Source organism: Mus caroli, unplaced genomic scaffold (genome assembly GCF_978045245.1).
Source record: "Mus caroli unplaced genomic scaffold, Mus_caroli_1 scaffold_4, whole genome shotgun sequence".
NCBI lineage: Eukaryota > Metazoa > Chordata > Mammalia > Rodentia > Muridae > Mus > Mus caroli.
The window spans coordinates 154,165,938-154,193,620 of record NW_028227259.1 but is presented as its reverse complement, the minus strand read 5'-3'; the positions used below and the strand labels follow the sequence as shown (position 1 = coordinate 154,193,620).

Genomic DNA, 27,683 nt, shown 5'->3' with positions numbered 1-27,683 from the left:
CTCTTCCCGTGGGTGGCCCCTTGGCCAGGAGATCCACCTGGCTCATTGGAAGGTCAGGCCTGCACCAGGCTAGAGATTCTATCCTCTTGTTCAGAAGGAGTTTTCTCCTAAGAGGCCTTCATGGCTACTTTAACATTGCGTCTCCCGAAAGACCTCAGAATTATCTAGGAACCAGGTCAGTGATCAGAACTCCTCAAACACATTTGGTGTCTGGGGCCTCTGGCAAGGATGAAGGGGCCTTGAGTCCAAAGGGCAATTCTGGCTTTCAGTCAAGAAAGAAACTGGTCATTTTTCTTTGGGATCTTTACCTTAAACTGCCTAGCCAATTCTACCTCAGCTATAAAATATTTGTTTTGCTTTGTTATTTTATTCTCTCTCTCTCTCTCTCTCTCTCTCTCTCTCTCTCTCTCTCTCTCTCTCTGTGTGTGTGTGTGTGTGTGTGTGTGTGCGCACCACATGCATGTAGTACTGTAGAGGCCAGAAGGGGACATCAGATCCACTTAGAGGAGGTTGTGAGCCACCATATGGGTGCTGGAGCAAGAGCAGCCAGTGCTCTTAACCTTGAACCATCTCCACATAGCCCAGGCTGCCTTTGAAGTCAGCATCCTCCTTCATCAGACTCCAGATTACTGGTGTTACTAGTGCATGCCACATTATCTGGCATAATTTATTTTTTATACATTATACATCCATGTATAAATATATAAATAAGTTATAAACTAGTATAATAAAGTGCATTCTGCAGTCTTTCCCAGGTATGGGATGGGGATTGTTTTCAGGGGCCTTGTGGATACCTAGATTCACAGATGCTCCAGCCCCCTTTAAAAGTCAGGCAGTGTTTGCATGGACCCTTTAGCAGACCTCTAGAGGCTTCGAGACACTGATCACAGAATAGATGCTGATGACATAGTTCTTCCACTGTTTACATATTTTACCTTGTTATATGATTGTAGCAGTATATAGTATACATTAAGGATTAGTGACAGGGAGACTCTCTGTACAAGTTCAGCACAGATGTCGTTTTGACTGGATTGTTTCTGATTTGGAGTTGCTTGGCTGCACAGTTGTGTAACCCTAGGGAAGTGCACTGACTATGCGCTGTTAGTATAGGGTTTCATTGATGCTGCCTATTTTTGAGTCAGTGTCTCACTCTGTGGGCCGGGTTGGAACTCATACAGATTGCCTTCTTCTACTTCCCAGGGCGCTGGGATTAAAGATGCTAGCATGCCCAATGCTAGTATAGCATTTAATGTGTGCACATCACATATGTAAATGAAATGTATGAATTCTGACATGTACCAGACTATATATGTACACACACACACTCCAACTCCATAACAGTACAAAGGCCAACCTCTACAGTGTGTGCCCCAGATGCTCTTTTTTTTTTGGTTTTTCGAGACAGGGTTTCTCTGTATAGCCCTGGCTGTCCTGGAACTCACTTTGTAGACCAGGCTGGCCTCGAACTCAGAAATCCGCCTGCCTCTGCCTCCCGAGTGCTGGGATTAAAGGCATGCGCCACCACGCCCGGCTGCCCCAGATGCTCTTAATTAGAGCATGCTTGCAGCCTTCTAAGTTCAGCCCTGCCCTCCTCCTAGCTCAGGTTTGTAGGATCTCAGCGCATTCCTGTAAAGGCTTTTACACAGCCACCTCAGTGCATTGCTTGGGAGAGTATTTCTGTCCCTGGCAGAGCCCTCATTTCTTACAGTGGTCTTCCATGCCTCCCTGTGCAGCCTGGAATCACTGCGGCTCAGTGAGAATGACTTTCTAGCTTACATATGATATTTGTGAGTCGGGAAGACACCTTAATCAGCACTGTCCTTTCTGTGTCTGAAACATAGTGTGAGCTGTTTATTGGGGGAAAAAAACCAAAGGAAATTGAACCTTGACATTTGTCACAATTATTACCTGTGCATTCTTGTGACCCAAAAAGTAACACAAGGAGTGAGCATGCATAGACGTGGATCTATCCTGCCTCCCTCCACCCACCCCCAGGCCCACAGCAGACAGTAGAGTGGTTACCAGTGAAATACAAAGAGGACATCGACCTTCTGAAGGCAGCTGAGCCACTACAGCAGTCCCCACTTACCCACAGGGGACACGTTCCAAGATACCCAGTGGATGCTTGAAACCAGAGATAATGCCAAGTCCTTGACTGACTGATGGACCTCTGCCTACAGGCCTCTGGGACGTTCATAAGTCAGGCCAGCAAGATTAAGAGCAACTTATAACTCCATAGAAAAATGATAGCAGTATACCACGACACATGCTATGTGAACGTGGTCTGTCTGTCTCAAGGCACTGCCGCCGTCGTCGTTACTGTTTTGGGAATGCAGTTGACCGCAGACTGTTGCAGTGATCGATCAAGAGCAAAACCTTAGATAAGAGGGGGCTGCTGTTCCCAGAGATATCCACGTGCCACAGTCAAGTTTTTGCAAAGCGGAAACCATCTTTGAACCACCACCACTTACAGCACTCCTGTGTCAATGTCACTTTATTGACATTCCCATGGACTGTGCCAAATATGGTTGTCCATCCACTAGTGTCACCTGTGGGATGGTGAGTGATACGCGTCAGTTAGTCTGGAAATCAGATACCACACCACAAAACAAAAGTACAAAAGTTTCACGAAATAAAACCAAAAGAACAAGACAAACAAAACGAAACAAAATCTGTTCAAGCAACAGGATGACTACCCGGTTTTTTCCGCAAGGATTTCAAACGTGCGCTCCCTCCCCAGCACGGACAGTGCCAGTAGTATTTTACGTGGTTTATAAATGTCTCGATAAATAGTCTTCATTTCTAATACTGACATTTTGGATCTTTGATCTGAATTTGGGGGATTTCCCACGACCACTGGCTCTGTATTTCATTCGGGTTCTCTGCCGTATGAAGGTGGAAGGGATTTGTGAGATAGGTCTACCGAGCTCTGATAACATTGGACCTTCCTTGTTTCGTTTCAATGTTGGGGATTGAACCCAGGGCCTCACATGCTCTCAACACGGCCACTCCTTGCCAGAATTTATTTTTAAATAAAGCAAAATCCAGAATACCTTTTAGTAAAGAGTGTGAGGTACCGTTGAGAGAAATAATAGTTGCCTCTCTTTATCCCTCCTCAATGTCAATTTGTCATTTGCTATTATGGAATTCTTATTTGCTATGTTCTTTATATGATAAAAATTACATATGAATGATATATATTTACAAAAAATGGGCCCATTTTGGAGCATCCTTAATTGAATATATACTGTAAAAATGGTAAGATTTGCATTGTAATTGATGGTACTGAATCAAAGAGTAAATTTATGCAGTTACTTGCAGGCTTCTTTGATCCCTGATATTTATAATTTCTCTTTATTCCCTTTTCATATCCTGAATTGTGCTGCTGTGGTGCCTTTAACTGTATTATCAGCTATTCCACGTGCTTTGTTCAGTCTGTGTTCAGACCGTCCTGGTGGTGGGTAGATAAACAGATGTGGCCTTTGACTCCCTCATAGCAAAGAAGAAATCTTGTTGGCTTGTTCGCCGATAATCAGAGAAGTACGTCTGATCTGAGCACAGGTTAAGTGCTTACTGTGTACCCTACTGAGCACAGATTGAGTGCCTCCCATGTACCCCACTATCCTACATTCTGGTGGTAACAAAGCGAAGAAGATTCTTTTCTTAGGTGCCTGCGTCTGCCAAGAGGTGACAACGTAACACACATGACTCTACGTGGCTGGAGATTTTATCCATGGGCATGCCCAGGAGGAGAGGGACATTGAACTGAGTGTTTTTGTCCGTGCAGATTGGGAAGGGCCGGGTCTCAGCATTGACTGTGACGGACTTCAGCTGTCAACCTTGGCCAGCCATCAGTTCTCCTCACGGGCAAATAGGCAGATTAGATCAGCCGAGATGTATGGTCTCAGCACACAGCCCTCAGCTTGGCCTGGGGGTCCTGGGTAATGAACTGGGTGACCTTCTCACACTTCTTAGGCTTAAGTCATGTGGCTTTTCCAGTTTATTCCAGGCAGCCTTGGAGCCTGTTATTTCCTATGCCTGGAATTCTATGCCTCCAGAATATCTCCCTTCCTTCTTGGCCTTTGTCCCTCTGTCCTTCTTTCCTTCCTCTGTCCCTTCTTCCTCCCTCCCTCCCCCCTCCCCACTTCTATCTTGTTCTCATTCAAGTCAATTCACTTTAATTAAAGTTTTCCTTGATTCTGTCCTTAAAATGGTTTTCCCAGACGCTGTTCATCTTTGAAAACCCTGGTCCTTTTCTCTCTGGGTTTACTCGGCTTAGCCATGTACAGCAGTTGTTTTCTTAGTTCGTGTTGTCCTGTGAGCTCCAAAGTCAGGGTCCTCATTTCTCCCTCACTTGTTTTGCACCCACTGTATCCTGGTGCTGTGGTGATGTCCTGGCCCTTAACCAACACTCAAGGTCAGTCTGTACAATCATTTAATCCTCCAGGTGAGCCCAGTGACAGTTTATGGACATTCGCACAGCTGAGCAAAGTTATTGGCCACAAGGAAGCCTCTTAAAATTGAATTATGAGAGCCAAAGTAGAATTTAGAATGTCATTTTGATTTTTTTATGGGACCATCTTTCTGATCTTAGCAAGCTCTAGGTCTTTTTAAAAGTCGGGTCACTAGCCCGAATGCAATGGGCAGTGGTCATTAGTCCCTCCTCCCAGTTCCCCTCACTTACTGGCTGACCCGCAGTTTGGGGGAGCACATGCAGTGTGGTAGGGGGAGAACTCACCACAGTTGTCCTCGTCAGCACCATTCCCGCAATCATCCACACCATCGCAGTGAAAGGCTCGGGGCAAGCACTTGGTGAGATTCCCACAGGGAAAATACCCTTTGGGGCACAGAGGAGTCACCATACTGCTGTCAGCCAGCGCAAAACCTATGTGAAAGATGAGAGAAGGCAGATTCAAAAATCCTACGTTAAGGGGGGCTGGTGAGATGGCTCAGTGGGTAAGAGCACCCGACTGCTCTTCCGAAGGTCCAGAGTTCAAATCCCAGCAACCACATGGTGGCTCACAACCATCCGTAACGAGATCTGGCGCCCTCTTCTGGAGTGTCTGAAGACAGCTGCAGTGTACTTACATATAATAAAAAAAAAAAAAAAAAAAAAAATCCTACGTTAAGAAACCAAATGTCCCCTTCTTAGAATTGGAAACAATCACCCATGGAAGGAGTCACAGAGACAAAGTTTGGAGCTGAGACAAAAGGATGGACCATCTAGAGACTGCCATATCCAGGGATCCATCCCATAATTAGCCTCCAAACGATGACACCATTGCATACACTAGCAAGCGTTTGCTGAAAGGACCCTGATATAGCTGTCTCTTGTGAGACTAGGCTGGGGCCTAGCAAAAACAGAAGTGGATGCTCACAGTCAGCTATTGGATGGATCACAGGGCCCCCAATGGAGGAGCTAGAGAAAGTATCCAAGGAGCTAAAGAGATCTGCAACCCTGTAGGTGCAACAACATTATGAACTAACCAGTACCCCGGAGCTCTTGACTCTAGCTGCATATGTATCAAAAGATGACCTAGTCGGCCATCACTGGAAAGAAAGACCCACTGGACTTGCAAACTTTATATGCCCCAGTACAGGGGAACACCAGGGCCAAAAAATGGGAATGGGTGGGTAGGGAAGTGTGGGGGAGGGTTTGGGGGACTTTTGGGATAGCATTGGAAATGTAATTGAGGAAAATATGTAATAAAAAATATTTAAAAAAAAATAAAATCCAGTGAAATTGCCAATGAAGATTAACCATCATAAAAAAAAAAAAAAAAAAAAGAAACCAAACGTGATTGTGGCTAGACCTCGCCGGCAAGAACTCCATGAGCTGATTCGTCCGGGGTCATTCTTGGAACACAGATATGGAATAACATCCCAAGTGACCACAATCAAACCTAACACTAGCTATACTGTGGGCGAGGTGAAGACCCATTTTGAATTTTCATTTAAGGGAGGTAATTGCAAAGAAAGCCAAAAGGGTTGCTTGACTCTTGGATAGAGTCGGGGAGGTATCTAGTGCTTGAGACAGAAGGCTACTGCCAATGTTTAAATGGGAACAAGGAAATTGATTTAAGCATTTATTAAGTTTTCCATAAGAAAGATTCAAGGTGACTTAATACATACGCAAAAGGACCATTTAAGTGGCAGCTTGAGAGAGCGTCTAGCCTTCATTAAGACAAGGGTGACAACTGTAGCAGTAACTCTCGTGTTAAGGAGGTACCGAGCACCAGCACTCTGCTGGGTAGTTATCTCAGTTACCCCTCTCCGGCCAGAGAGAGGAGATGGATGAGATTATCGCTTTCTGTGTGTTTCAGCAGATGGTAAGCTTAGTATCTTGCCTGGGGGTGTCCCCTAGGTGACTCGGGTAAAGTTTGATTCTACCTTCTCATGTCAGAGGCTACTAGTAACCACTATCCTGGGAATCAAGTCATTCTGAAATATGCCTTTCCAAGAGTGGAAGCCATTTATGAAGACAAATTAAAAATAATCTTCCCGGAAAGAGGGCGTAACACATGAACAAGTGAGGAACCCAAGTTGGACAGAGGGGTGCAGACAGGAAGAAGTCCAGTGACCTTTTACAAGGCCACATATCAGGAAACAGGGTTTCACAAAGCAACCCCAGACATTTAAATCTAATAAAACGTGTGCATTCAAGTTTAAGAGCGTGCTTTCCAGAAAAGATAGGCATGCTATTTGTAAACTGACTAATACGATTGTGGAAGTCTTGAGGTCAAGTAGAAACTTCACGTGTTTGTTTTGTGCTAGTTCTTTGGGAAGGTTGCATCCAGTCCAGCCCCTCCCCCACCTCCTCCAGCTCCCCACTCCCTTCCCAGCTTTCTGTCATCCTTTTCATTTAAGCCTGCCGAGTCCAGTTTGTGCTGCTGGCAAGTTCAAGGGAGAAGATACAGAATGAATGATATAAAGGGTGAAGGGTGGGGGGCGGGGATAATTGGGAAGGCTGACGTGGGGCATGGGGTAGGACGACAGGGGAGAGGAGAGAGGTCATACAGGTAGGGATAATTAACACTTGAGGGCATTTCACAAAGTCATATAGAAACCTTTTACCCCAGTACACACAGACACACACATAAAGAGGTCGAATGCTACCATAACAACTATGACAGAGCCACAGTGTCCCACCAGACACTACAAGCTAACACATAAAACTCCACACACTTAGAGAGCAAGGGAACTCTGAAATGGTCAGTTAATTATGACCTGTTGAAGGGATGGGAGAGGTGTTGGCTAGGTGTTCCTGATGATGGTGTCATCATCATGACCAGGAAGCTATTTGGGTGTAGGGAACAATGGCTTTTTAATAGGTTTTAGCAGACCTTGCCTTCACACAGTATCTATCACCTACTGTGTGCTGGGTATTTCCCAGTTACGGAATGACGAAGGTAATGGAGCCTACTGATGTTCTGATCATCTGGTTAGACCCTCAGACCCAGGACAAGGGACCGAGGCGCATATTTTACATATCAAAGCAGACCTGATCTCTAGGTTCTCCCAGCATCCCTCAGTCCCTACCTGACATACCCCACCCCAACTCTGAACTTTCCATCCCAGGGGCTGGGCTGCCAGTCTCCCTATATGATCCAGATGTTTTGACCTCTCCTCCTCTTCTTCCTCCTCCTGTTCTTCTCCCCCCCCCCCCCGTGCACACACCTTTTCTCTCCTTTTTTCCTCCCCCCTCCCCATGGTGACTTTCCTGGCCTCAATCCTTGGGACCAGTGAGCTTACCTGAGAGAAGCTTCCCAATAAAGCTGCCTTTAATATAATCTAATCTGGCTTGAACTGGCTATTTCACTGGTAGAGAAATAACCTATCAATGATCATTATGAAGATGCTTTTATTTGGGTTTGGGGAAACAGCCATCTGGGCCTTCTTTCCAGTAGATGATGCCTTTAAGAGAGATTGCATCCCACAAACATCTTTGGGAACCTCCCTGGTGGTCTTCCTGCTCACAAGGGATGCAGGTGTTAACAGGCAGGTGTGTGAAAATGGGCACTAAGGCTGTCTGACTTACAAGTGCACGCTGAGCTCCCAAGGACGTCATCGAAGAGAACAGTTGGATTATGTGAGCTTAGCTCCTTAGTCGAGATGACCCTGGAGATGGAGCAAGTGCACAAAAGCAGGGCAGCTGATCTCCCCCAGGGACAGTGATGTCATTGAGAACTCTCCTCCAGGGACAGTGATGTCATCGAGAGCTCCCCGAGGCTCTTGCAGGTGCATCTTTGGGAACTTTCCTGATAGAGGAGGTGGATCTAGAGTGTGATCCAAGTATGTCAGGTGGGGGTCGGGCGAGGGTGTCAAATTGGGGAGGGACAAGAGAAGCAGAGGAGTGGGGCTGACCACAAGCATCTCCAACTGCTGACTGTATCTGTTGAGAGCCTCCATTTCCTACTCCATGGTGGCATCTTCCTGGGACATTTCTAGCGTAAACGAGATAAGAGAGGAAAATAATGACTGAACTCAGTTCTTTCCTCTTTGCCCTCTGTCTTCTTCATGTCTGCCATCACTTGGTGCTCAATTAACTTAAAAAAAAAAAAAAAACTCCCATAGGAGCTGAAAAAGGAAAAACTCCCTTTCAGAATCTGACCTTGCTAACGCTGTGGGCTCCCGTTTCAACTCTGAGTAAATAAAATCCCGGGTCCTGTGTACTGTACTTCTCATTCTCCCTCATAATCATGAAATTTAGATAATAATTAAGAGTCCCAGCTGTGTTTGGCATATACTGAGGGAGGCCCACTGGGCATCTGTGGGAGGCATATTCTGCAGTCTGGGGCTCCTGCCATCGCTGGCTGCAGTAGAGAGAGGCAGTCTTACTGAAACTCAGGGATTATAAAAGTGGAGGTGGCCAACATCAAAGCAGAGCTGGTGGCTTCCAGAGGTTTCCATGGGACCCCTTTGGCCAAACTACAGCAGTGAGGAGATCTGGGCCCCTGCAAGGAAACCACTGTCCAGCCCCCCACCCCCTCCAGTCAGTACTCCAGCTGTGCGCTGGCATGATGTCATAGCCCTGCAGCTGCCTTTCAGAGGAGCCATCTGGGCTGCTGCCCAAGGGTGCTTTGAGTTGCCAGTCAACACTTCTCCTGGGCTCCTGGATGTGTGAGAAGGATCTTTTAGGTTTGCCATGTAAAAAAATCACTAAAGATGGTCAGGTCCCTGTTTGATTTTCTGACAACAGTACTGCTGACTGGAACTGAGGAGAGTCGGGTGTTCTGAAGAACCAGCCTGCCCCCCCCCATCCCCGTCTTAGGCTTGAAAACCAACTTTTAGTAAAGACAAATCAGGTTCACTCCTGTTTATGATTAAACCTGTTTCTCAAGGATTGGGCTATGCCCCACCTGTGTCCTTAAACTATAAATGGCTCTGTTCTGCCTGTTCCAGGCATGGCAGTCATGCCTTTGTTTCAAAGGGTTGATTATAACCACCCTGCAACCCTACCTTTGTTTCAGAGGTTATAGGATCACCTTGTTATGACACCTGTTGCTATGTCTACTTTGTTATACCTACTTTGCAATTATGTCTTTGTTATGTCTATGTTCTGCTCCTGGAACCCCACCTATTTTGCACCCCTAAATCCTCCATTTAGAAACCCCCTACCCCCCCAAGCTACAAAAGCCTTGTCTTCCTCACATCCAGTGCTGACCTCTCAAACCTGCCTTAGGGGGAGGCAGCCCATGTACATGAATAAAAAATAAAAAATAAAAAAGCTTGCTTTAATGAGTTTGGCCATGATGATTTGGGTCAGTGGTCTTCTCCCATCTTTGGGATTAATGGTTCCTCCACACGAGTGCCTTCCAGAAAGGGCATTCCACAGAGGTGACTGGCTAAGGAGACCATTTCCTAGGTGGCCCGAATGGTGCCGCTCACCTCAGTGAGGATGACACTGTCACTGAAGGAGGAAACCATAGAGCAGAAGGTCACAGACAGAGCCCCAGCCATGCACTTAAGAGTTAAAACTACTGCAACATCCAGGAAATGTTAACTGGGCCATGTCGGTTGCCAGTCAACAAGACAGGCAACATCATCTCCCCTGGGTGTTCTGAGTGGGATGAAACAGCTCTCTGGGCAGTTTGCACTTGATCAGTCCACTTTCTGGAAGCTGCTCTACTTCTGGCAAGTCAGAGCATCTCTAAACATGTTGTTTAGAGCCCAGGCTGACCGAAAACGTACAATTCTCCTGCCGTAGCATGGAGCGATGAGATCACAAGCCTGCCGTCATGCCTTCCTGGCTGTGTTCTGGTGTTTAAAATAACCATCTTGTTCAGTGTGATTAGAGAGTCTGCCTTCTTTCTGAAAGCTTCCCAAGACCGAGACACTCAGAGAATGCCCATTGAGTGGGTGAAGGACGGAGGGGCAGGACAGAGTGTGACAGTGACAGACTAGATGGATCCCTGACGTGCGCAACACTGAGAGGAGAGAGGATTGGACCTCTGTCTCATCTCTTGCTTCTCAAATTCTGAGTCACGAATTCCCCTGTCTCAGAGAACCTTCATCCACAGCTCTTCTAAGTGAGGATTCTTCCAAATTTCACCAATTTACAGCTCCCCTTCCCCCGCACACAGGGGTCCTGACATCACCTGATCAGGATGCTCCTCGTACCCCTCAAGGTACAAGGTACCCCTCACATAAGACGGCCTACACTAAGACATGTGGGGGCTGCATGGCTGTGGACCAGGGTCAGGGGTGATGCCTGAAGGGGGAGGGCCTCCCTACCTGCTCACAGGAATGTCTCCCAAGTCTACCCTTTGCCCCAGCATCTCAGGCACTCTCTACAGTAAGTACAGACCTGCTTTCCTGTATTCCCATTATCTTTTCCTTGTCACAGCATCCCTTCCACATTGGTCTCATTCAGTCAGTTCTCAGAGGCCGGACATGGCTTAGAGATAGCATGCTTGTCTAGTGAGGTCCAGGTTTAATCACCACATCACAACATGTATGTGTGTGCGTGTGTGCATACACACACAGAGGCACAAATGCTCACACGTGCAGACACACACATACATAGGTGCACAGACACATACACATGCAGGCACATACACATATAAACATGCACCCTTGCACATACATACACAGGTATACACACATGCACACACAGACCCATGAACATACACACACACATACATGAATGCACACACATGAATGCACACACAAGCACACACACAGGTACTCATACACCCATCACACACACACACACACACACACACACACACACACACACATACACACAGGCACACACACCTAAACAAACCAGAACACAGTCAGGCCTCATATTCAAGTTAATAAACCAAACACTATTATAGCCAGTTGCCTCTGGGGCAGAGACACGGTGTCTCCCCTTTAAAAGGACACTTCTCAGAAGAATGGCAAGCCATTGTCTTCACTGCCTCCCGACTTTCTCTCACTAACCCACTTCATCCAGCGCTGGCCTGTTACTCCATCTGAGTTGTCTGTCTGTTGCCCATCTCCGGTTCTCCTTTTTAAGATAAAGTCTCACTGTGTAGCTCGCCTAGCCTGGAACTTATTCTGTCTACCAGGATGACTTTGAATTAACTCACAGCGATCCTCCTGCTTCTGCCACCCAAGTGCTGGGTTTAAAGATGGCTGCCTAATCCTCTCTGCTTCCTCACTGGTCCCCTGAAGGGTCTGACAAATCCCACCACCTTCATCAGTCAGGATGTTCCTTCCCTGGCTTTGTGGCTCCTCTCCGCCCTTCTATACTTCCACTTCTTCTTCTGGAGTTTCCCCTCTGCTCTGCTATTACAGGTGATTCTGCTGGCCTGCCCCAGGGACCTAGTGAGGCTGACATCATGACCTGCCACCAGGTGCCATCGGTGTGTGTTGCAGGTGCGTGCTGCAGGTGTGTGCTGCTTATAAAAGGGCCGACTCAGCAGCACGCTCTCGCTCTCTCGAATTCCCTTTTTTCTCCCTTTCCCTCTCTCCCTCTCCCTCCCACTCTTCAGCATCCCCCCTATCTATTCCCTACCCCCCTTTTCTCTGGCCCCATGGCTATGGCCCATTTTCCCTCCCCTCCCATCTGTCCGTCTGTCTGCCTGTTTACATGCCTCTGCTCTGTCCCAGGTCCTTACTCCTCCCCCAGTAAATCCCTTTCACACCAGGTCTGTTGCACGGTGTAATTTCTCAGGGCACCCCCTTGCCACATTGTATTTCCTAACATCTAATCATCTCCTTAATTTGTTTGCTTTTTTTAAAAAATAAAAGAATAATAATTGTGAGGTAGGGCAGTGTCCTGAAGGTCAGAGCTTTCTAGGTTTTTGCATTTCTTTGAACAACAAATGGAAAAATTTACAGGAACTTGCAGGTATCATTAATATTCTAGCTTTTGACAAGGTGCTCTAAGATCTCTGTCACCTTACATTTCATATTGATTCATTAGAAAAATAGTATTCTATTACCCAAACATTAGAAAGACTCTCCCCAGAGAAGACAAGTCAGTTCTTCCAAAGGATTGTATCTGCTTTCTGAGACTCTAGCTAGCAGTCATGATCAGGAGGGGCCGGTGGGAAGTTCCACCCTGACAGCAGGCCTTCGGAACACAGTGTTTGCAATGTTGTGTGAGAAAACAGTCTGGAAATGTGACTGGAATTCTCAGGGGGAGGTCAGGCCTCTCGTTTTAACTCAGGCAGATAGTCCCCTCGTTTGTCACTTGCCTACAACTTCCCTGACAAGAGGGGCTCCAGGGGTGGAACTCCTGGACCCTGGCTTCCAAATAACTGTACGAACAGAAAGTAAAGACAATCGACTCGCTTTAAATCTGTAAAATTGTGGCTTGCTTCGTGATAGGTTTCCGAAGGCAATGATGCTTGCTAGTGCCTGTTCAATATTGTAGCGGACCACTAACCTAACAGAGGTAATCAAAGAGGCCGAAACAGTGTAATGAATACCAGAAGAGGGGTTACAAGTGTTGCCGTCTATGGATGGTGACTGGAAACCGGAAAGTGCTGGAACAATAATGAGAGAAGCAAGATGTTCTCCACAGCCAGATGTAGCGAATCAGCAAACAATTAGAAAGGAAGATGACCAAGCATGCTTCTTCTTTTTTTTTTTTTTTTTTTTTTGGTTTTTCGAGACAGGGTTTCTCTGTGTAGCCCTGGCTGTCCTGGCACTCACTTTGTAGACCAGGCTGGCCTCGAACTCAGAAATCCGCCTGCCTCTGCCTCCCGAGTGCTGGGACTAAAGGCGTGCGCCACCACGCCCGGCTCTTCTTCTTTTTTTTAAACATCATCAACAGCTATGTACCTAGGGATAGACCTAAAACACGTCCTACAAGATGTTTATGTGTATGCTATCCTTGAGAAAAACCAATGATGTAACTAAATAGTGGAAACAAGAAAGAAGCTTGAGGAACTAGAAGGTAAGGGCTGGAAGACAGGGAGGAGGGCTTAAAACACTCTCCAGGGCACGACTCAGACTTTGTAAACACAACTGTCCAGCAGCTGTGGTTGCCTGCACTGGGCATGCGCAAGACTGAACCTGTCAACAATCAATCATAGATTGGGGAGGAACCCCTGGGGGTCCAACCTCTCCCAGCTAAACTGCTGGTTTCGGGTAGATTCTGGGACAGGTTATGGGTAGATTGTTTCCAGTTATGAACCCAATGGGACCCACCAGGCTTCAGCAGATAGTTCCTGCGGTTCCAGGGCTGACCTGGGTTAAAACGCTCGGAGAGATGAAAGACAATAGGCATGGAAGTGAGAAAGAGGGCCTTAGAGAGGAAGGAGGGCACCTGGTCCCTGGAACTGGAGTTACAGGTGCCTGTGAACCACCATGTAGGTATTGGTAACTAAACCAAGATCCTTTGGAAGAGTAGCAAGCTCTTTAACCCGGGAGCCTTCTCTCCAGCCCTCCTTAGGATTTTAAAAGCAAGCCCTAATACACTCCTGGGAATGTTCAAGAGAACACCTGCTTTGGAAAACAGCAGCTCGCCATCTGCTGAGCTTGGAGCTTTGCAAAGTGTATGCATCATCAGGCTCTCTCTGAGTCTGCAGAAATGTGTGCAAAGTGCGGCCGAAGACACCCCCACACCCCCCCCTCTCCACCCCCATCCCTGCTGCCAGAACATTCTCAAAAGCACCACTCACCACAGTCCCAAACTGGGAACAACCTAAATGTCTGCGAAAGGGAAGAAGTGCAAAAGATAGTGTGGGGATCCCTCAGCGGCATACTACACAGTCTGGAAAAGTGCCAAAGTGATTTCCGATGTGTTTATAAAAAAGAGAAAAGGAGACGTTCTATGGAGGTGTGGCAAAGTGTGGGGGAAGGGGTGTCTCAGCGGGCCCATGCTGAGGCATCCCTTACCCACAAGGGACCAGTTACACGACAGGATAGTATAGAATAGAGTTTATTCAGGCTATGGAGAGGTGAAGAGGGTAGTAGAGGCAGAGAAAGGCAGAGAGAGAGAGAGAGAGAGAGAGACAGACAGAGACAGAGACAGAGACAGAGAGAGACACAGAGAGAGACAAAGAGAGAGAGAGAGAGAGAGAGTAGAGAAGTAGAGGCTGACCATGAGCACATGGAGAAAGGGGGAAAGGAATGGGGGGGTAAGGGGACAGGGAGCAAGATGGGAAGAGCCCAAGAGAAGAAGAGAGTGAGGAGGGGGCAAGCAGCCCCTTTTATAGCTGGCCAGGCCTACCTGGCTGTTGCCAGGTAACTGTGGGGAGGTAATGATTCCCCTGGCCCAGTTTCCTTTACTTTCTCTGTCTATCTTGTCTCTTGTCAGGAAAACATTCCCAGAAGGAAAGGTACCGAGAATTTTTTTTTTAATATTTATTTTATTTATATGAATACAGTGTAACTGTCTTCAGACACACCAGAAGAGGGCGTCAGATCCCATTCTAGATGGTTGTGAGCCACCATGTGGATGCTGGGAATTGAACTCAAGACCTCTGGAAGAGCAGTCAGTGGTCTTAACCACTGAGCCATCTCTCCAGCCCCGTACTGGGATTTTTTATGCGCTGTTCTTTGCATTGGAAATACATGTTGTTTCCCTTTTCCACTCCCCTTTTATCTCACATTCATTTCTGAAGCCACTTCTGGGGAAATCTCCCTGAGCCTTCCCGAGATCGGCACTCCAGATTATGAGCCCCCCTCACAAACTACCACCTCCAAAGTCCTTTCTTGGTGATCCTTGCAGTGTTCGATTCTAGTTGATTTTGTTTTTTGTCACACAGTGTGACAAGTCTTGCCTGACGGAAAGAAATTATTCATTTCGACTGTTCCTGTGGCAAGGAAAGTTCTGGATTTCTAGCACGTGACATGTATCTCAGACGTCGTCATCGACGCATGAAATATTCAGGAATAGGCAGGGCTGTTTCTGTGAGCGAGCAACCCATACACACAGTTTACACATGCAAGGAGGCAGACCGACCCCAGCGTCAGTGAACCCGGTGGAAGGATGCCTAATCCTTCCGGGAGGATGGCTTTAGCTTTCCCTGAGCTCAAGACATGCCCTCCTCTGATCTTCCCATCTTCACAGTTTTATGTCAAGTCTGTGCCATCTTACCTCAGGCAAAAGTCGCTCATTTACATCCCTGGAAGAGAACCCAGCTTCCATGTTTTAAAGTATCTCCGTCACTTACATAAAAGGGAGTTGGGTATAGAAATACGTACAGGGTTAGGTACATTTTTCAGCCTGTTCAGTTGAAACAGACTGACTCAGAGAAACTGTGAATGGGAGATAGGGACTGCAGTTCAGGGGTATAGTGGACAGAGCCCTGGGTGCAGACCAAGTCAGTGCTTTCCCCCTTAAATGAGAGTTGGAGATACAAGCAGCGGCTAAGCAGACGGTCTCTACCTAAGACACAAAGACGTAGATGAGGAATGACAGGGACAAGGAGGCTCAGATACCAAAGCTACCTTTTGCTAGACATCTGTTATGACATGATTCATTTCTCCTATAGGATTGGAATGGCAATTACCATTAAGGCTGCCAGGTAGGTAAACTTGCATATTCAAAGTTTTGAATTACTACCCGTTAAGAGGCTGTATTTTGTTAGTGTGGGGTTAGTAATTCCTTTGCCAAATATTTAATTGTCTCCATCACCACCAAATTAAAAAAATAAAATGATTTACAAATAGAATTAACATGATAAATGATCCAGGGTTTTGTTATACAGATTGTATAACAAAAATTACCATAGTCTTTTTTTTTTTTTCTAATGACTTGGGGATGAAGCGCCAGTTCAGTAGTTAAGGGAATTGGCTGCTTTTCCAGAGGACCTGGGTTCAGTTCCCAATACTCTCTTATTGGGTCACAACGACCTGTAATCCCAAGATCTGGATCTGGCGCCATCTTCTGGCCTCTGTGGGAACTGCATGCATGTGGTGTCATGACTTTTTTGGAAAGGACTCCACTCTACTGTGGGCAAATCTCACATATGCTTCTATATGAAACCCTTTTCCTAAAAAGCAAAGCCTGCTGTGGTGTTTTAACTTGTACTTTCAGAGTCAGGTTCAATGATAGCTTGAGGCAGCTGAGTGCAGCTGCTCTGAGCGAGCCAGGAAAGACCCTCTCTGGCTGGTCACCCAAAGGGGTGATCTCAATAAAACCCTTTGCTCATAGCCAGCAGGAAAGCAGTGGAGACTCTGTAAGCAGGACAGGGGGGTGGAGCTGGATCATCCACAAGACAAAACGTCTGAACTATTAGAATGAGCTGGGGGTCAGTCTGCCTATGTGGATACACCCATGAGTCCACTTGTAGTGGGTCAAAAATGGGGTGACATTTTCTCCAACCTCACAAACAAGTTTAGGGCCAAGCACAGGGAGAATTTATATTTGGAGAAGTAGGGAATAAGACAGCTTTAAGAAGTAGTTTAAAATCCAAATCCTTAAAAACCTCCGTGAATAGAGGCTTGGGAGGTGGGTCCGTGGTAAAGAGCACTGACTCCTCTTCCAGATGATGAGAGTTCGATTCCCAGCACCTGCAAGGGACTGTAACTCCGGTTTCCAGGGGATCTCATTCCCTTTTCTGACCTCCACCGCGGCACTATGCTACATTCAGGTAAAACAGATGCAGTACCCAAAGATGCCAGAAGAGGGCATCAGATTCCCTCTAGAACTGGAGTTACAGATGGTTGTGAGCCACCCTGTGGGTGTTGGGAACTGAACCCAGGTCCTCTGCAAGAGCAGCCAGTGCTCTCAACCAGAACCATCTCTCCAGCTCCAATGTACATACGTACATATTTATGTACGTATTTTTACTAATTTTGGAAAGTTCACAATTGCATACCCTTTCCTGCTGAATAAGGCAAAAAAATTTTTCCAGTCAGGTGAATTAGTGTTCTATAAAACAAAGTAATGCATTTTTAAAAAAAACAATACATGTTTAAAGAAGGAGTCTGAATTGTCCCTGACTGATTGAGACTAAACTTGTAGACAAATTTGTTCAAACTTCGTTTCCAGAGGTTCCTATATTTCAGAATTGGGACAAACCACTACACACCTTAAGAAGAAAGCATGCTGGTGCTGACATATTAAGATTGAAGATATAATGATTATTTGGTTCGGTTTCAGTTTTGTGCCCTCCCCCTTCCCCCAAATCTTAGCTCACAGAATCACAGATGACCATTGACTAGGCCTGGAGTTGAGAGGACAGCCACCCCTCCAGAAAGGAAATTGAGTTAATAGGAAATAGAAAGCTACAGGAAGCCTTTAGGGGTTGGGAGTTGGGGGGGGGGGGCAGCAAAGCCCAGCAAAGACACCAGGTGGTGAGAGGACTATTTAAAGAAGGGTCTCGCTGAAAGATAAATGGTTCCCCAAGTGGGAATGCAGCCGCAGATGTGGACAACGTTGATGGAGCAGCCGAGCGATTTAGGGCGACTCAGGGCTCTGTAGCAGGATTGACAGAGAGCCGAGACTGTGACGTAACAAGAGGGCTGGAAAGCACAGACGTGGAAACCCGGGAAGATTTCAGAGCATGGAGACCAGGAAGACAGCAGAGAACTTGGCTAGAATGTAGACGTGATGGGACAAGGGAGATGCACAAAGAGGATCTCACCGGAAGTGAACCTATGCAGCAGTGACGTCATCGAATGCCTACCAGGCCACGTGAACTGTGGTCAGGCCACTGTGCTGTAAGACAGCAGAATGTGCCCCTTCTGTTCTGGCAATTTCTATCAATCTCTTCCCTTCCCGGATTCTCGTCAGCCTCTAGCAACAATTATTCCACCTTCAAGTAAATTCTCACAACTCCTACATTAGAGCATGTGTCTTATGTTTTTCTTTGCGCCTGGAACATAGGCGCGCACACACTCCAAGCGTGAGGAGACGTGACGGGCAGGGAAATTCAAATGATCCTGCTTTGATTGGTACTCCACGGACTCCTCACACCGACTCCTATTGACGGGAACAATCAACACATGTCAGACGTAAAACTAAGGCTGACAAAAAGGGTATTAAAGGACTTGCTTGTGAAGAAATGAAAAATGTACCAAAGTATTTGTTGATTCTGATGATTTGAACATCGCATCGTGGGCACATACAGATACATCACATGGTCCCCATACAATTTTTACAAGCCAATTAGAAAGGTGAAGTCAAAATGAAAGCAAAAAACAAACAAAAAAATCGCAACAAAACCAGACTAGCCTCCTACTTAGGAGTCGGAGAGAAGGGAGCAGGAGGTGTCACCAGGGACAGAGGCAAGGGGCCAAATAGTGACTGGTGGGCAGGAGGACAGGGAAGAAAGGAAGGCTGGGATTCTGTCCCTTGTCACTGAACACATTGGAACGGCCTTTTGCTTCACAACCTGGCTAATGCAATTTCTTTCTAGTGTTAACCTTTCAAAAGGCTCTTTATCATGTGAATGCTAAAGTAATTGTTTTTGGAGGGCATTTTATATATTCAGAACCCTTCTAGGTCTCTTTCTCCTCTGGAAGTATAGCCACGAGAAATTAACGCACTGTAAATTAAGCACACGGGAAAAAAGAATTGTTTCCACGCGATTTCCCCGCCCCCCTCATACCTTCATTAGTGTTTCCCTTGTAAAACAAACACATTGATTCTGCTTAATTAGCAACTTACACACTTACTGAATAAGTAAAAGATGGAGTTTGGGGACGCTGGCTCATTCTAAAAGCTCCGTGAGTTTATGATTGCATAACTACCTTACCCCAGATAATTTGTTACTAGCTGAATTTTATTTGAAACTGCATTTTTTTTTTTTAAGATTTAAAAAGCACGCAGCTTTTCATTATTAGCGTCCCAGTTTTGTGTCTTGGGTTCAAGTGGAAGGTATTCTGAAAGTCTTTCCTGCAGTTGGCTGTGCCTCTTCACATGCACCTGCAGCAGAATGTGCAGAGTTACGCCTCTGGAGGTTACACACCTGAGGACGCTTTGACTTTGGGGTCCCAGCTCGCTCATCCCAAGCAGGCTCTGTTTTTGCCTCAAGCGAGCAAACTTATTTTTTCCATTAATGGCGAGAAAGATTTTCAAGAGGATTGGGTTGAAGTACAATTGATTTTCACAGCTAGGCACAGCATGGATGCAATTGTGTGAAATTAAAATGTAGTTGGAGAAGCTTTTCTGTAGTCCTAGCGATGCAGTTAAATGACCCATGGTTTGGAAAGCACCCCCTTAAGGCCTAGGTGCAATTTGGCCACTAGGGGGACCTCAAACACTGCTCACTGCAGAATGGCGCCAGGGCTCTGCTTGGAAGAAGGATCACATTTATTAAGGAGCAGCAAATGACTTGGGGCTATAACCGGTGGAAGTTATCAAGCAGGATTCTCCATACTTGAGACTTTAATTTTCTGCCTAAGCACGCTGTTTGAGTTTAACTGTTTTGAGTTAACACTGCCCCTATCCATTCATTAAAAGTCTTTTTAGGGTGGTTTGGGGCCGGTTAGCAAAAGTCATGAAGTGCACGTCATGAGAGGCGTCAGGTTGTGAAGGTTGGAGCTGTTGGCCAATGCATTAAGACAGTAAATGTCACTTACTTCTTAAGCACTTGAGTGACCGTGGCCCAAAGAGAAAACAGTCAATCATGTGGCTTACTTATACTGCCCTAAAAAAATGACCGACCACTCAGACTTAACTTCCGAAAACAATTTTTACTCTGAGGGAAAAAAAAATTAATAATGGCCTTTGTTTGGTCATGACAGAGAGCCTTACTATTTTAACTGTCAAGAATTGTATGAGGAAACGCAAAAGCTCTGGCAATTACTAAACAAATAATTACAATTTCATAAGATGTCAGGACCGACACGTTGCACTTCTAAAGTGAGTTACTGTAAATAGAAAGGTTTAAAATGAGGAAAAGTAACGCAGACTTAAAAAAATAAAACGGAGCAGAGGACTGAGCTATTTTTAGGTTCAAGATATAAATCTGAAGTCGGGCATTTAGAAAGATCCAAAATGATCTTTTTCTTCTCCCTTTCTCTCCCACTTTTCAGAGCCCAGTGCACTACAGCAAAACCATACGCAGTCTCTTCGAGGTGATTTGGGGGTCAGAAAGGCCAGTGCAAGCCTACTCAAGTGCACAGAATGAGTAACTTGGTGAGTGGTGGTTAGAGTTGGAGCATCGTTTAAAGATCCCAAGGACTCTTTAAATCACTCATTCTTAACCATCCTCCAAAATTGAATATCATGACTAAAGACAGAACACAGGCTTCTGCTTTTAGATCTTAAATCAAATCAGACCCCTGTTTCTAAAGCTGCGGTTTCCTGAAAGAAGAATTTATTGTTCCTTTTTAGAGAATAGATTGGCGTGCAGGAGAGGTTAGAATGCAAAATTGAAACCGCTCCGGGTACATCGGGGTGGATAAGGCCTTTGATGTACAATGTGGAATAAAGTTTTAGTGTTGTTACAAGTTCAAAATAAAATTTTAAGCATTTAAAAATCTTTTGGTAGTTGTCCTTAAATACTAGATTTTATGCTCAGAAGTTACATTTGATTGTCCTAAGCGGTGCGTTTTGCTTAAAGATGAAAACTGCTCACTTGTATCTCATTTAATTAAATTGATTTTTTTTTAAAAGAGGCTAATGATAGTTTCAAATTCCAATATTTATTCTGAAAAGTTTGAAAGAAAAGCTATGAGTTCCTTTGGACCAAAGTAAGAATGAGCTCCTGTGCCCTGGGCAGCAATAGGAAGTGTATAAACTTGTGGCAAAATTAGGTTTTACTTTATTTGTTTGTAGCCCTAAACACATGAAAGTCACTGGTTGGGAAGTGAGAACTTCACATCAACTTTCTAAATCTCAGAGCAGGTAAGAGAGTTATATCAAGTACATGTTTTTATATTTTAATAACTTTTATATAGGTGAACTCAGACATTTTTGGATTTGCTTTTGTGGTTTGCAGTCCCCAGTTTAGATTAACAAAAACAAACAAATATACAAAAAAAAACCCAAACTCCAAACCCCATAACCACAAACAATCAATTACACTCATTTTATGAGCATATTCAAACAGGTTGAGTTTATACAAACACATTTTTTAGTTTACGAATATCCTCCCTTGCTCTCAGAAGCGCTTGCCTCTGCTCGAATTGATATGTCAACACTGATTTAGAAAATACAACCCATCTTTAGTTCTAACGACATAAAAAGTCACGTTTCTGGGAGATAGATACTGCATTTGAAAACTGCTGGGCTCCTCGGTGTGCCAGACAAATTAACGACCATTTCTGCGGATGCATAGCGGGACGTCTATCTTCCAAACACCGCACAGAGTCTCTTGTAAACATCACAGAACTACATAATGATTTTCTAATCTCTGGGAACCCTATGCCACTTGTAGCAAGAGAGCGGCAGCCTTACCTTTGACCTCTGTCAGAAGGATGACATGAAGTAGGAGCCACATTGTGGCCGGTGTGCGCTCGAGAGGTGTCCGGTGTCAGAGGAAAGAGCTGTAGATTTGCAGCATTGAGTTCGTAGATGTGTCCTTGCTTCTCAGAAGGAGTTTTGATAGTCTGGTGCCTCCCATGTGTCTGAGCATGCTCAGCTGAAACCTCCTTGGCACGAAGGGACACCGACGCTTGTCACTGGGGAGTCTGCTTCTCTTTCCGTCCTTTCCCTTCTCTCGCTTCGCTTTATTTTAAAAGTAGACTTGTGTTTCTGGACATTACATTCATCACGGTGTAAGAAGGGTAAGGTGTAAGAAAAGAGAGAAGGTAAATAGCTCTCTAACCTTATTAATAAGCAACATTTTAATAGCTTAATGTTTTTTTTCTCAAAGCACCTGGAGTGACTTGCACCCATTCTTAATCTAAACATAGTACAAATTCCAGAGTGTGAAGGACCGTACATCTACCGTGGACCAACTGGGAAACTCTTTAGAAGCAGTTTTCATACAAGAAGCATCTGAGAGATACGTCCTCATTGACACATACATGGAGGACTGTGTGAAGGACCATACTGAGATGTTTTCAAGTGACATTCAGAAGAGGTGAGCGTTACAAGTCCCACATCTACACAAAGTCACTGTGACTTTCTTCCCCCCTCACACCCCAAAGATAGCTTTTTAACCAGTCCGCTTTGTGTAGGGACTCCCGTTGATCCCAGTGCGATCCTAAAGAACATCCCAAAAAGACAAGTAGGATTTTCTTGTCCGAGTACAGACTTCTTTTCTCACTACCTGGGGAGTGTCGGTGGAGAAAGGGTCCTAGTGTGGATTAGAGCGGAGGGTTTGGGAGCGGATGCAAAGGCTGTCTGACGCTTGCCTGCAGTGACTGGCTGCTGGCAGCTGGGGCCAGCCTCGCTCTGTCTTTCCTTCCAGTTTTTGATAGGCTAAGAATTCAAACGGAATTAGAGATATACAATATTTTATTTATCACGCAATGAAGTTGGTTCTTCTGCCTTTTAAGAAGTGAGTTAAATTTCTTTCAATGCTCTCCCTTGATACAGGACCAAAGGAAAAGGAATCAGGAAAAGAAATACTCGAAGATCTTCTCTTAGGTTTAAAGAAACTTTTGTTGTTGTTGTTGTTCACTGAACTTGAGGTCTTTTAAGATAGCCTCCACGCCTCCACCCCCCTTCCCCAGCCTCCCCAAACAAAGAAACTCCAACAAAACAAAAACAACCCCCCCATCACTTAAAAAAAAAAAACCCACTCTGTTGATTAAATGACCCTCCCTATATTTGTGTTCTGCCAAGATGACGGATCTGGTGTTAAAGTCTAAAGCATAAATTCTAAAATGCAACTAAGTACCATTAATTGGCCACCACAAGGCAATATTTGAAGTTTAAATATATCTCCCACAAGGATATATCTTCAGAGAAAGAAAATGGTGTCTAGACTTCAAAGAATTTAGTTTAGAATTCTGCATTAATATCAAAGGCCAAGCTTAATATCTTCTGAAATTGCAAAAGCCAGCTCATCGTTTCCCACCAGGGCTGCTCAGACTTAATCTTTGAAATGTTAGCCCAGGAAGAGTCTGAATTCAACAACTATAAATAATAATTAAGACCTCCTCCAGCTCATTACTGACATTTGAAGGCAGAAAGCCTGAGCGCTTGGATATGTTTGTGGTTAATGCATTTTAAATCTGCCCGGTGTCCTGGGGGTTGCACGCTGGCCTTTGACCTGCAACGGGGAGAGGTTGAAATACACACAGGCTGAAGATGTAACTAAGTTAAGCAGGGTGAATGGATTCAGACCCAGAGAGGCAAACTCAGCAGGGAAATTTCAGGGCCGGCTTCATGCAGAGCTAGAATGGAAGGCCTGGCAAATTGGTTCAGAGAAGTACACATGTACTTTATTGATCTTGTCTTGAATCAACCTCACTCTTGTTGTTACAATCACCCGTCGGCAGTGCCTGTACTTTTTGATACGAATACTGCAAGATTTCATGTAAATACCTGTCTTATTATCCACTACAATGCACTGGGGTTCTTACAAATGGAGGGGAGTTTATTTTCAGGTACTGAAAATTTAGGTACCTGATTCTGTCTGAATAGGGGATCTGCGTCCCCTATAAAATGCTGTTGAATTGAAAAGTCAACCCTCTCTCTTTGAGAAACTTACTGATCAAACAAGCTGTTAGGCGATGTCTTTTGAACACCCCCACCCCATTCATTTCCTTCTTCTCACCTTTTAGTGGCGCTTTGAGAATTCTGTACAGTGTATTTTGATCACGTTCATCCCCTTACACCAACTTTTTGTAGACACACATTCCCAACCTTGTGTCCTCTTTTTTATTTTAAACCCAAGTCCAGGTCCTGTGGCGAGGTGTGTGGTCATCCTTGGGGCTGTGCTTTACCTAACCAGGGCCGCACCACTAAAGAAAACTGATTTCTTTCTGCCAGTACCTGTCGATTGTCCGTAGTTCCTTAGTGGACGTGGGGACTCCGCTCTTCGTGCCTGGACTTTGTCTGGCTTCTTTATGGCTTTAGAATGCCCCACTGTCTTGGTTCACTGCATTTTCTTCATCGTAAACGTGTCGCTGGGGCCTCTAGGCTGAGTCCCTACGCGCCTGCAGGTATCTCTGTAGTAATCTGACCTCAGTTCTCTCCAATCTGTCTTCAGAGAGGGAGGGGGTGGTCTGTGTGCTGCTTGGTTTCATCAACTCCCAGAACCACTTGGAAGCAGCCAGATTAAAAGGGTGTGCAGAAGGATGGCTGTCGTCTGCTTGCTTGGTCTGTCCTTCCCCTCTCCTGATTTATGGTTACTCCTGACACCAAGCTTTGCCGTGCTTCCATCACTGACTAGGGATCAGTGGCTCTCCGAGTGGTCTTTCTCTGTCTCTGTGCGTCTCTCTGTTCTCTGTGACTCTGTCTCTTTCTTTCTCTGTCTCCTTCCCTCCTCCTTTTCTCTCTTTCTTCCTCTTTACCTGTCTGTCTGTCTGTCTGCCTCCCCCCTCCCTCAGGATCTCACTATGCAGCTCTTGGAGAGCCTGCCTCTGCCTCCTGAGTGCTAGGATTAAAGGTATATACATCACCATCACTGGTCTGGTGTTTGTTTTTTGTGGTTTTGTGTGTGTTGTTGTGTGTGTGTGTTGTTTGCTTTTTTTTTTTTTTTTTTTTTTTTGGTACAATATGGGTAATTCAGGATTTCAGTGGGGTTTTGATTTGCACCTTTCTAGTGGCTAACAGATATCCAGCACTTTCTCAGATATGTAACGGCTGTTAAATACACTATCTGTTGCTTTGGTTTCAAACCATCCAAATTTAAATTTATTTTGGTGAAAGATGTAACCAGGCAGGCCTGCTTTTCTCTTGTGTTTGTTGAGAAGTCATTCTACGCAGTCCAAATGTTCATTATAGAGAGACTGTACAATATTCTGTCATTGAAGACAATAACATTTCAGCCTGGAAAGATGGCATAGCTGTTAAGAGCCCTGGCTGTTCTTCAGAGGACCTGGGCCCGAATCTCAGTACCACATGGCAGCTCCCAACCATTTGTAACCAGGGCATCTGATACTGTCTCTAACCTCTGTAGGCACCAGGCATATACATGGTACACATACATACATTCAGGGAAAATACTCACATGTATAAAATAAATATAAAACCAAACAAAAACAAAATAATAATAATAAAAGACATCTTTTCTGGTGGCTAGTGGAAGATAATTTTTTTTTTTTTTTTTTTTTTTTTTTTTTTTTTTTTTTTTTTTTGGAGACAGGGTTTCTCTGTATAGCCCTGGCTGTCCTGGAGCTCACTTTGTAGACCAGGCTGGCCTCGAACTCAGAAATCTGCCTGCCTCTGCCTCCCGAGTTCTGGGATTAAAGGCGTGCGCCACCATGCCTGGCAAATACTTCCATTTAGATTAAAAAAAAGATAAAATTACAAATATAATTTACCTATGCTCAGAAAAGTTTGAATTTAATATCACTTCAGAATTATGTATGACTATCTTACCAAACTTTTCCTGTCCTTTTCTTTTCTTCTTTTTCTTTTCTTTTTTTCTTTTTCTGAGACAGGGTTTTTCTCTGTAGCCCTGGTTGTCCTGGAAGGTGCTTTCTAGACCAGAGATCTGCCTGTATCTGCCTCCTGAGTGCTGGCATTAAAGGCATGAGCCGCTATTACCTAGCATGCCAAGCTGTGCTTTTCATCAAGGCTTTTGCTAAATTCCCTCTTATAGTCAGTGTTCTTTGGCTGTAAAGAGAAACCATGGTCAAGGCAATTTTTATAAAAGAAAGTATCTAAGAGGGGGAGGGGGAGGGGGAGGGGGAGGGAGAGGGAGAGGGGGGAGGGGGGGGAGGGAGAGGGAGAGGGAGAGGGAGAGGGAGAGACAAGATCTGCCATGGGCGATTGAAACCACAAATCCCACCCCCAATGATGCACTTTCTCCAACAAGGCCACACCTCCTAATCCTTCCAATCCTTTCAAACAGCTCCATTTCCTGGAGACCCAGCATTACAATATATAAGCCTGTGGGGAACTTTCTTATTCAAACCATCAACCCCCACCCCCCACCCCGTGCCTAAGGGTGGTACAGGCATGGAAACACCTCTCACCACTACACAGTCTGCTCCCCTTTATCACAAATTTTGTCCATTACCAATTTAATATCCTTTTCTGTTTGTAAAGGGCTAGCTGATATCCCAGGCATAATTACATAACTATGTAAGACTTTTCCTCACAAAGCTGGATTTATACAATAACTACAGCTAGAAATCCAAAGCTTACAGCAGCGAGCTGATGATGGCAGTAGTCACCTGGGTAATTTACTCACCGTAAGTTATGGGGGGAAAAAAATCTATGTAACTCTGTTCTGCAGCTATGGTATCTGTGATTATAATTACATGCTAGCTTTTCAGTGTGGAGGGCATGAATGAATTCATTAGTCACTAAAATTGATACTTTATATAACCCTCTCATAAATGGCCACAGACTTACTGGCAGAAGAAATGTAAGCTAACACAATCCCATCAGCCTTTGCGTCCGTTAGTTGAGCAAACCTCTCACCCAGTCTTGTATAGTCAAGAGGATCCACACATACTCACTGTGCTGTTACAAATCTAAAATAATTTAAGTCACGTTAAGCTTCAGTTATCTGGAATTGTCACTCTTGGCAAGAGCTGCTATTAAGCACACACAGCCAGAGCAAAACCTGTTATCCAGGCATCCACTGCTGGTGGAGTGGTGGATGCCTGGATAACATTCTAAAAGCCTCTGCACTTCGAGATACCAGCATCTACATTAAGGAAATTGGATTACCTTTCTGGAGACAAGGAAATGAAATCCAAAGGGAAAGAAAGACAAAAATGTGCTGGAATGTTTACAGAGAGCAGTAAGCTAATACAAAAGGCTAGGCCATCTGATAAATAGACGTGGATACTAGAATTGCATCTCCTAGTCTTCAAGTCACTGGCTGGTTCTGAGAGCTCCCCCACAATCCCTCTAAGGACTCTGAAAGGTGGAGACCAGACCTCAGCCACAAAAAGTACAAACTCCCCGGGAAAACACCCTCAAGTTAGTTTCCCACACTTTAATGTCACACATTTTAATGTCAGCCAAATATTAGCTCATTATCAAAGGCCAATGAAACACACACGGGTAAGAAACAACAATGATAGATTTGAACCCCAAACACTGTGGCTGTTGAGGTGATTGGGTTTGGAATATTAAATGCCTTAACGGGGCCGTAGGTGGAATCATAGGAGAAGTAAGAAAGAACTAACCGTGCAAAAGAACCACAGAGAGTTCAGCGAGCTGGCTCAGTAGTTTAGGGCACTGGCTGCTCTTCTAGAGGATTCAGGTT

At 45.1% G+C, this 27,683-nt stretch overlaps 1 protein-coding gene across 1 annotated transcript in view; it reads right to left on the bottom strand.

Moving 5' to 3' along the window:
* Rxfp2 (relaxin family peptide receptor 2) overlaps window positions 1-21,903 on the bottom strand; it is a 63,528-nt gene extending 41,625 nt beyond the window's left edge. The window contains exons 1-3 of the mRNA XM_021162802.2: window positions 21,797-21,903; window positions 4,739-4,885; window positions 2,472-2,549 (exon numbers count right to left, since the gene is read on the bottom strand). Of these exons, the coding sequence (XP_021018461.1) occupies window positions 2,472-2,549; window positions 4,739-4,885; window positions 21,797-21,839 (268 nt within the window). The 5' untranslated portion in view covers window positions 21,840-21,903. The remainder of the gene's footprint in view (window positions 1-2,471; window positions 2,550-4,738; window positions 4,886-21,796) is intronic.
* Between the last annotated feature and the right edge of the window lie 5,780 nt (window positions 21,904-27,683).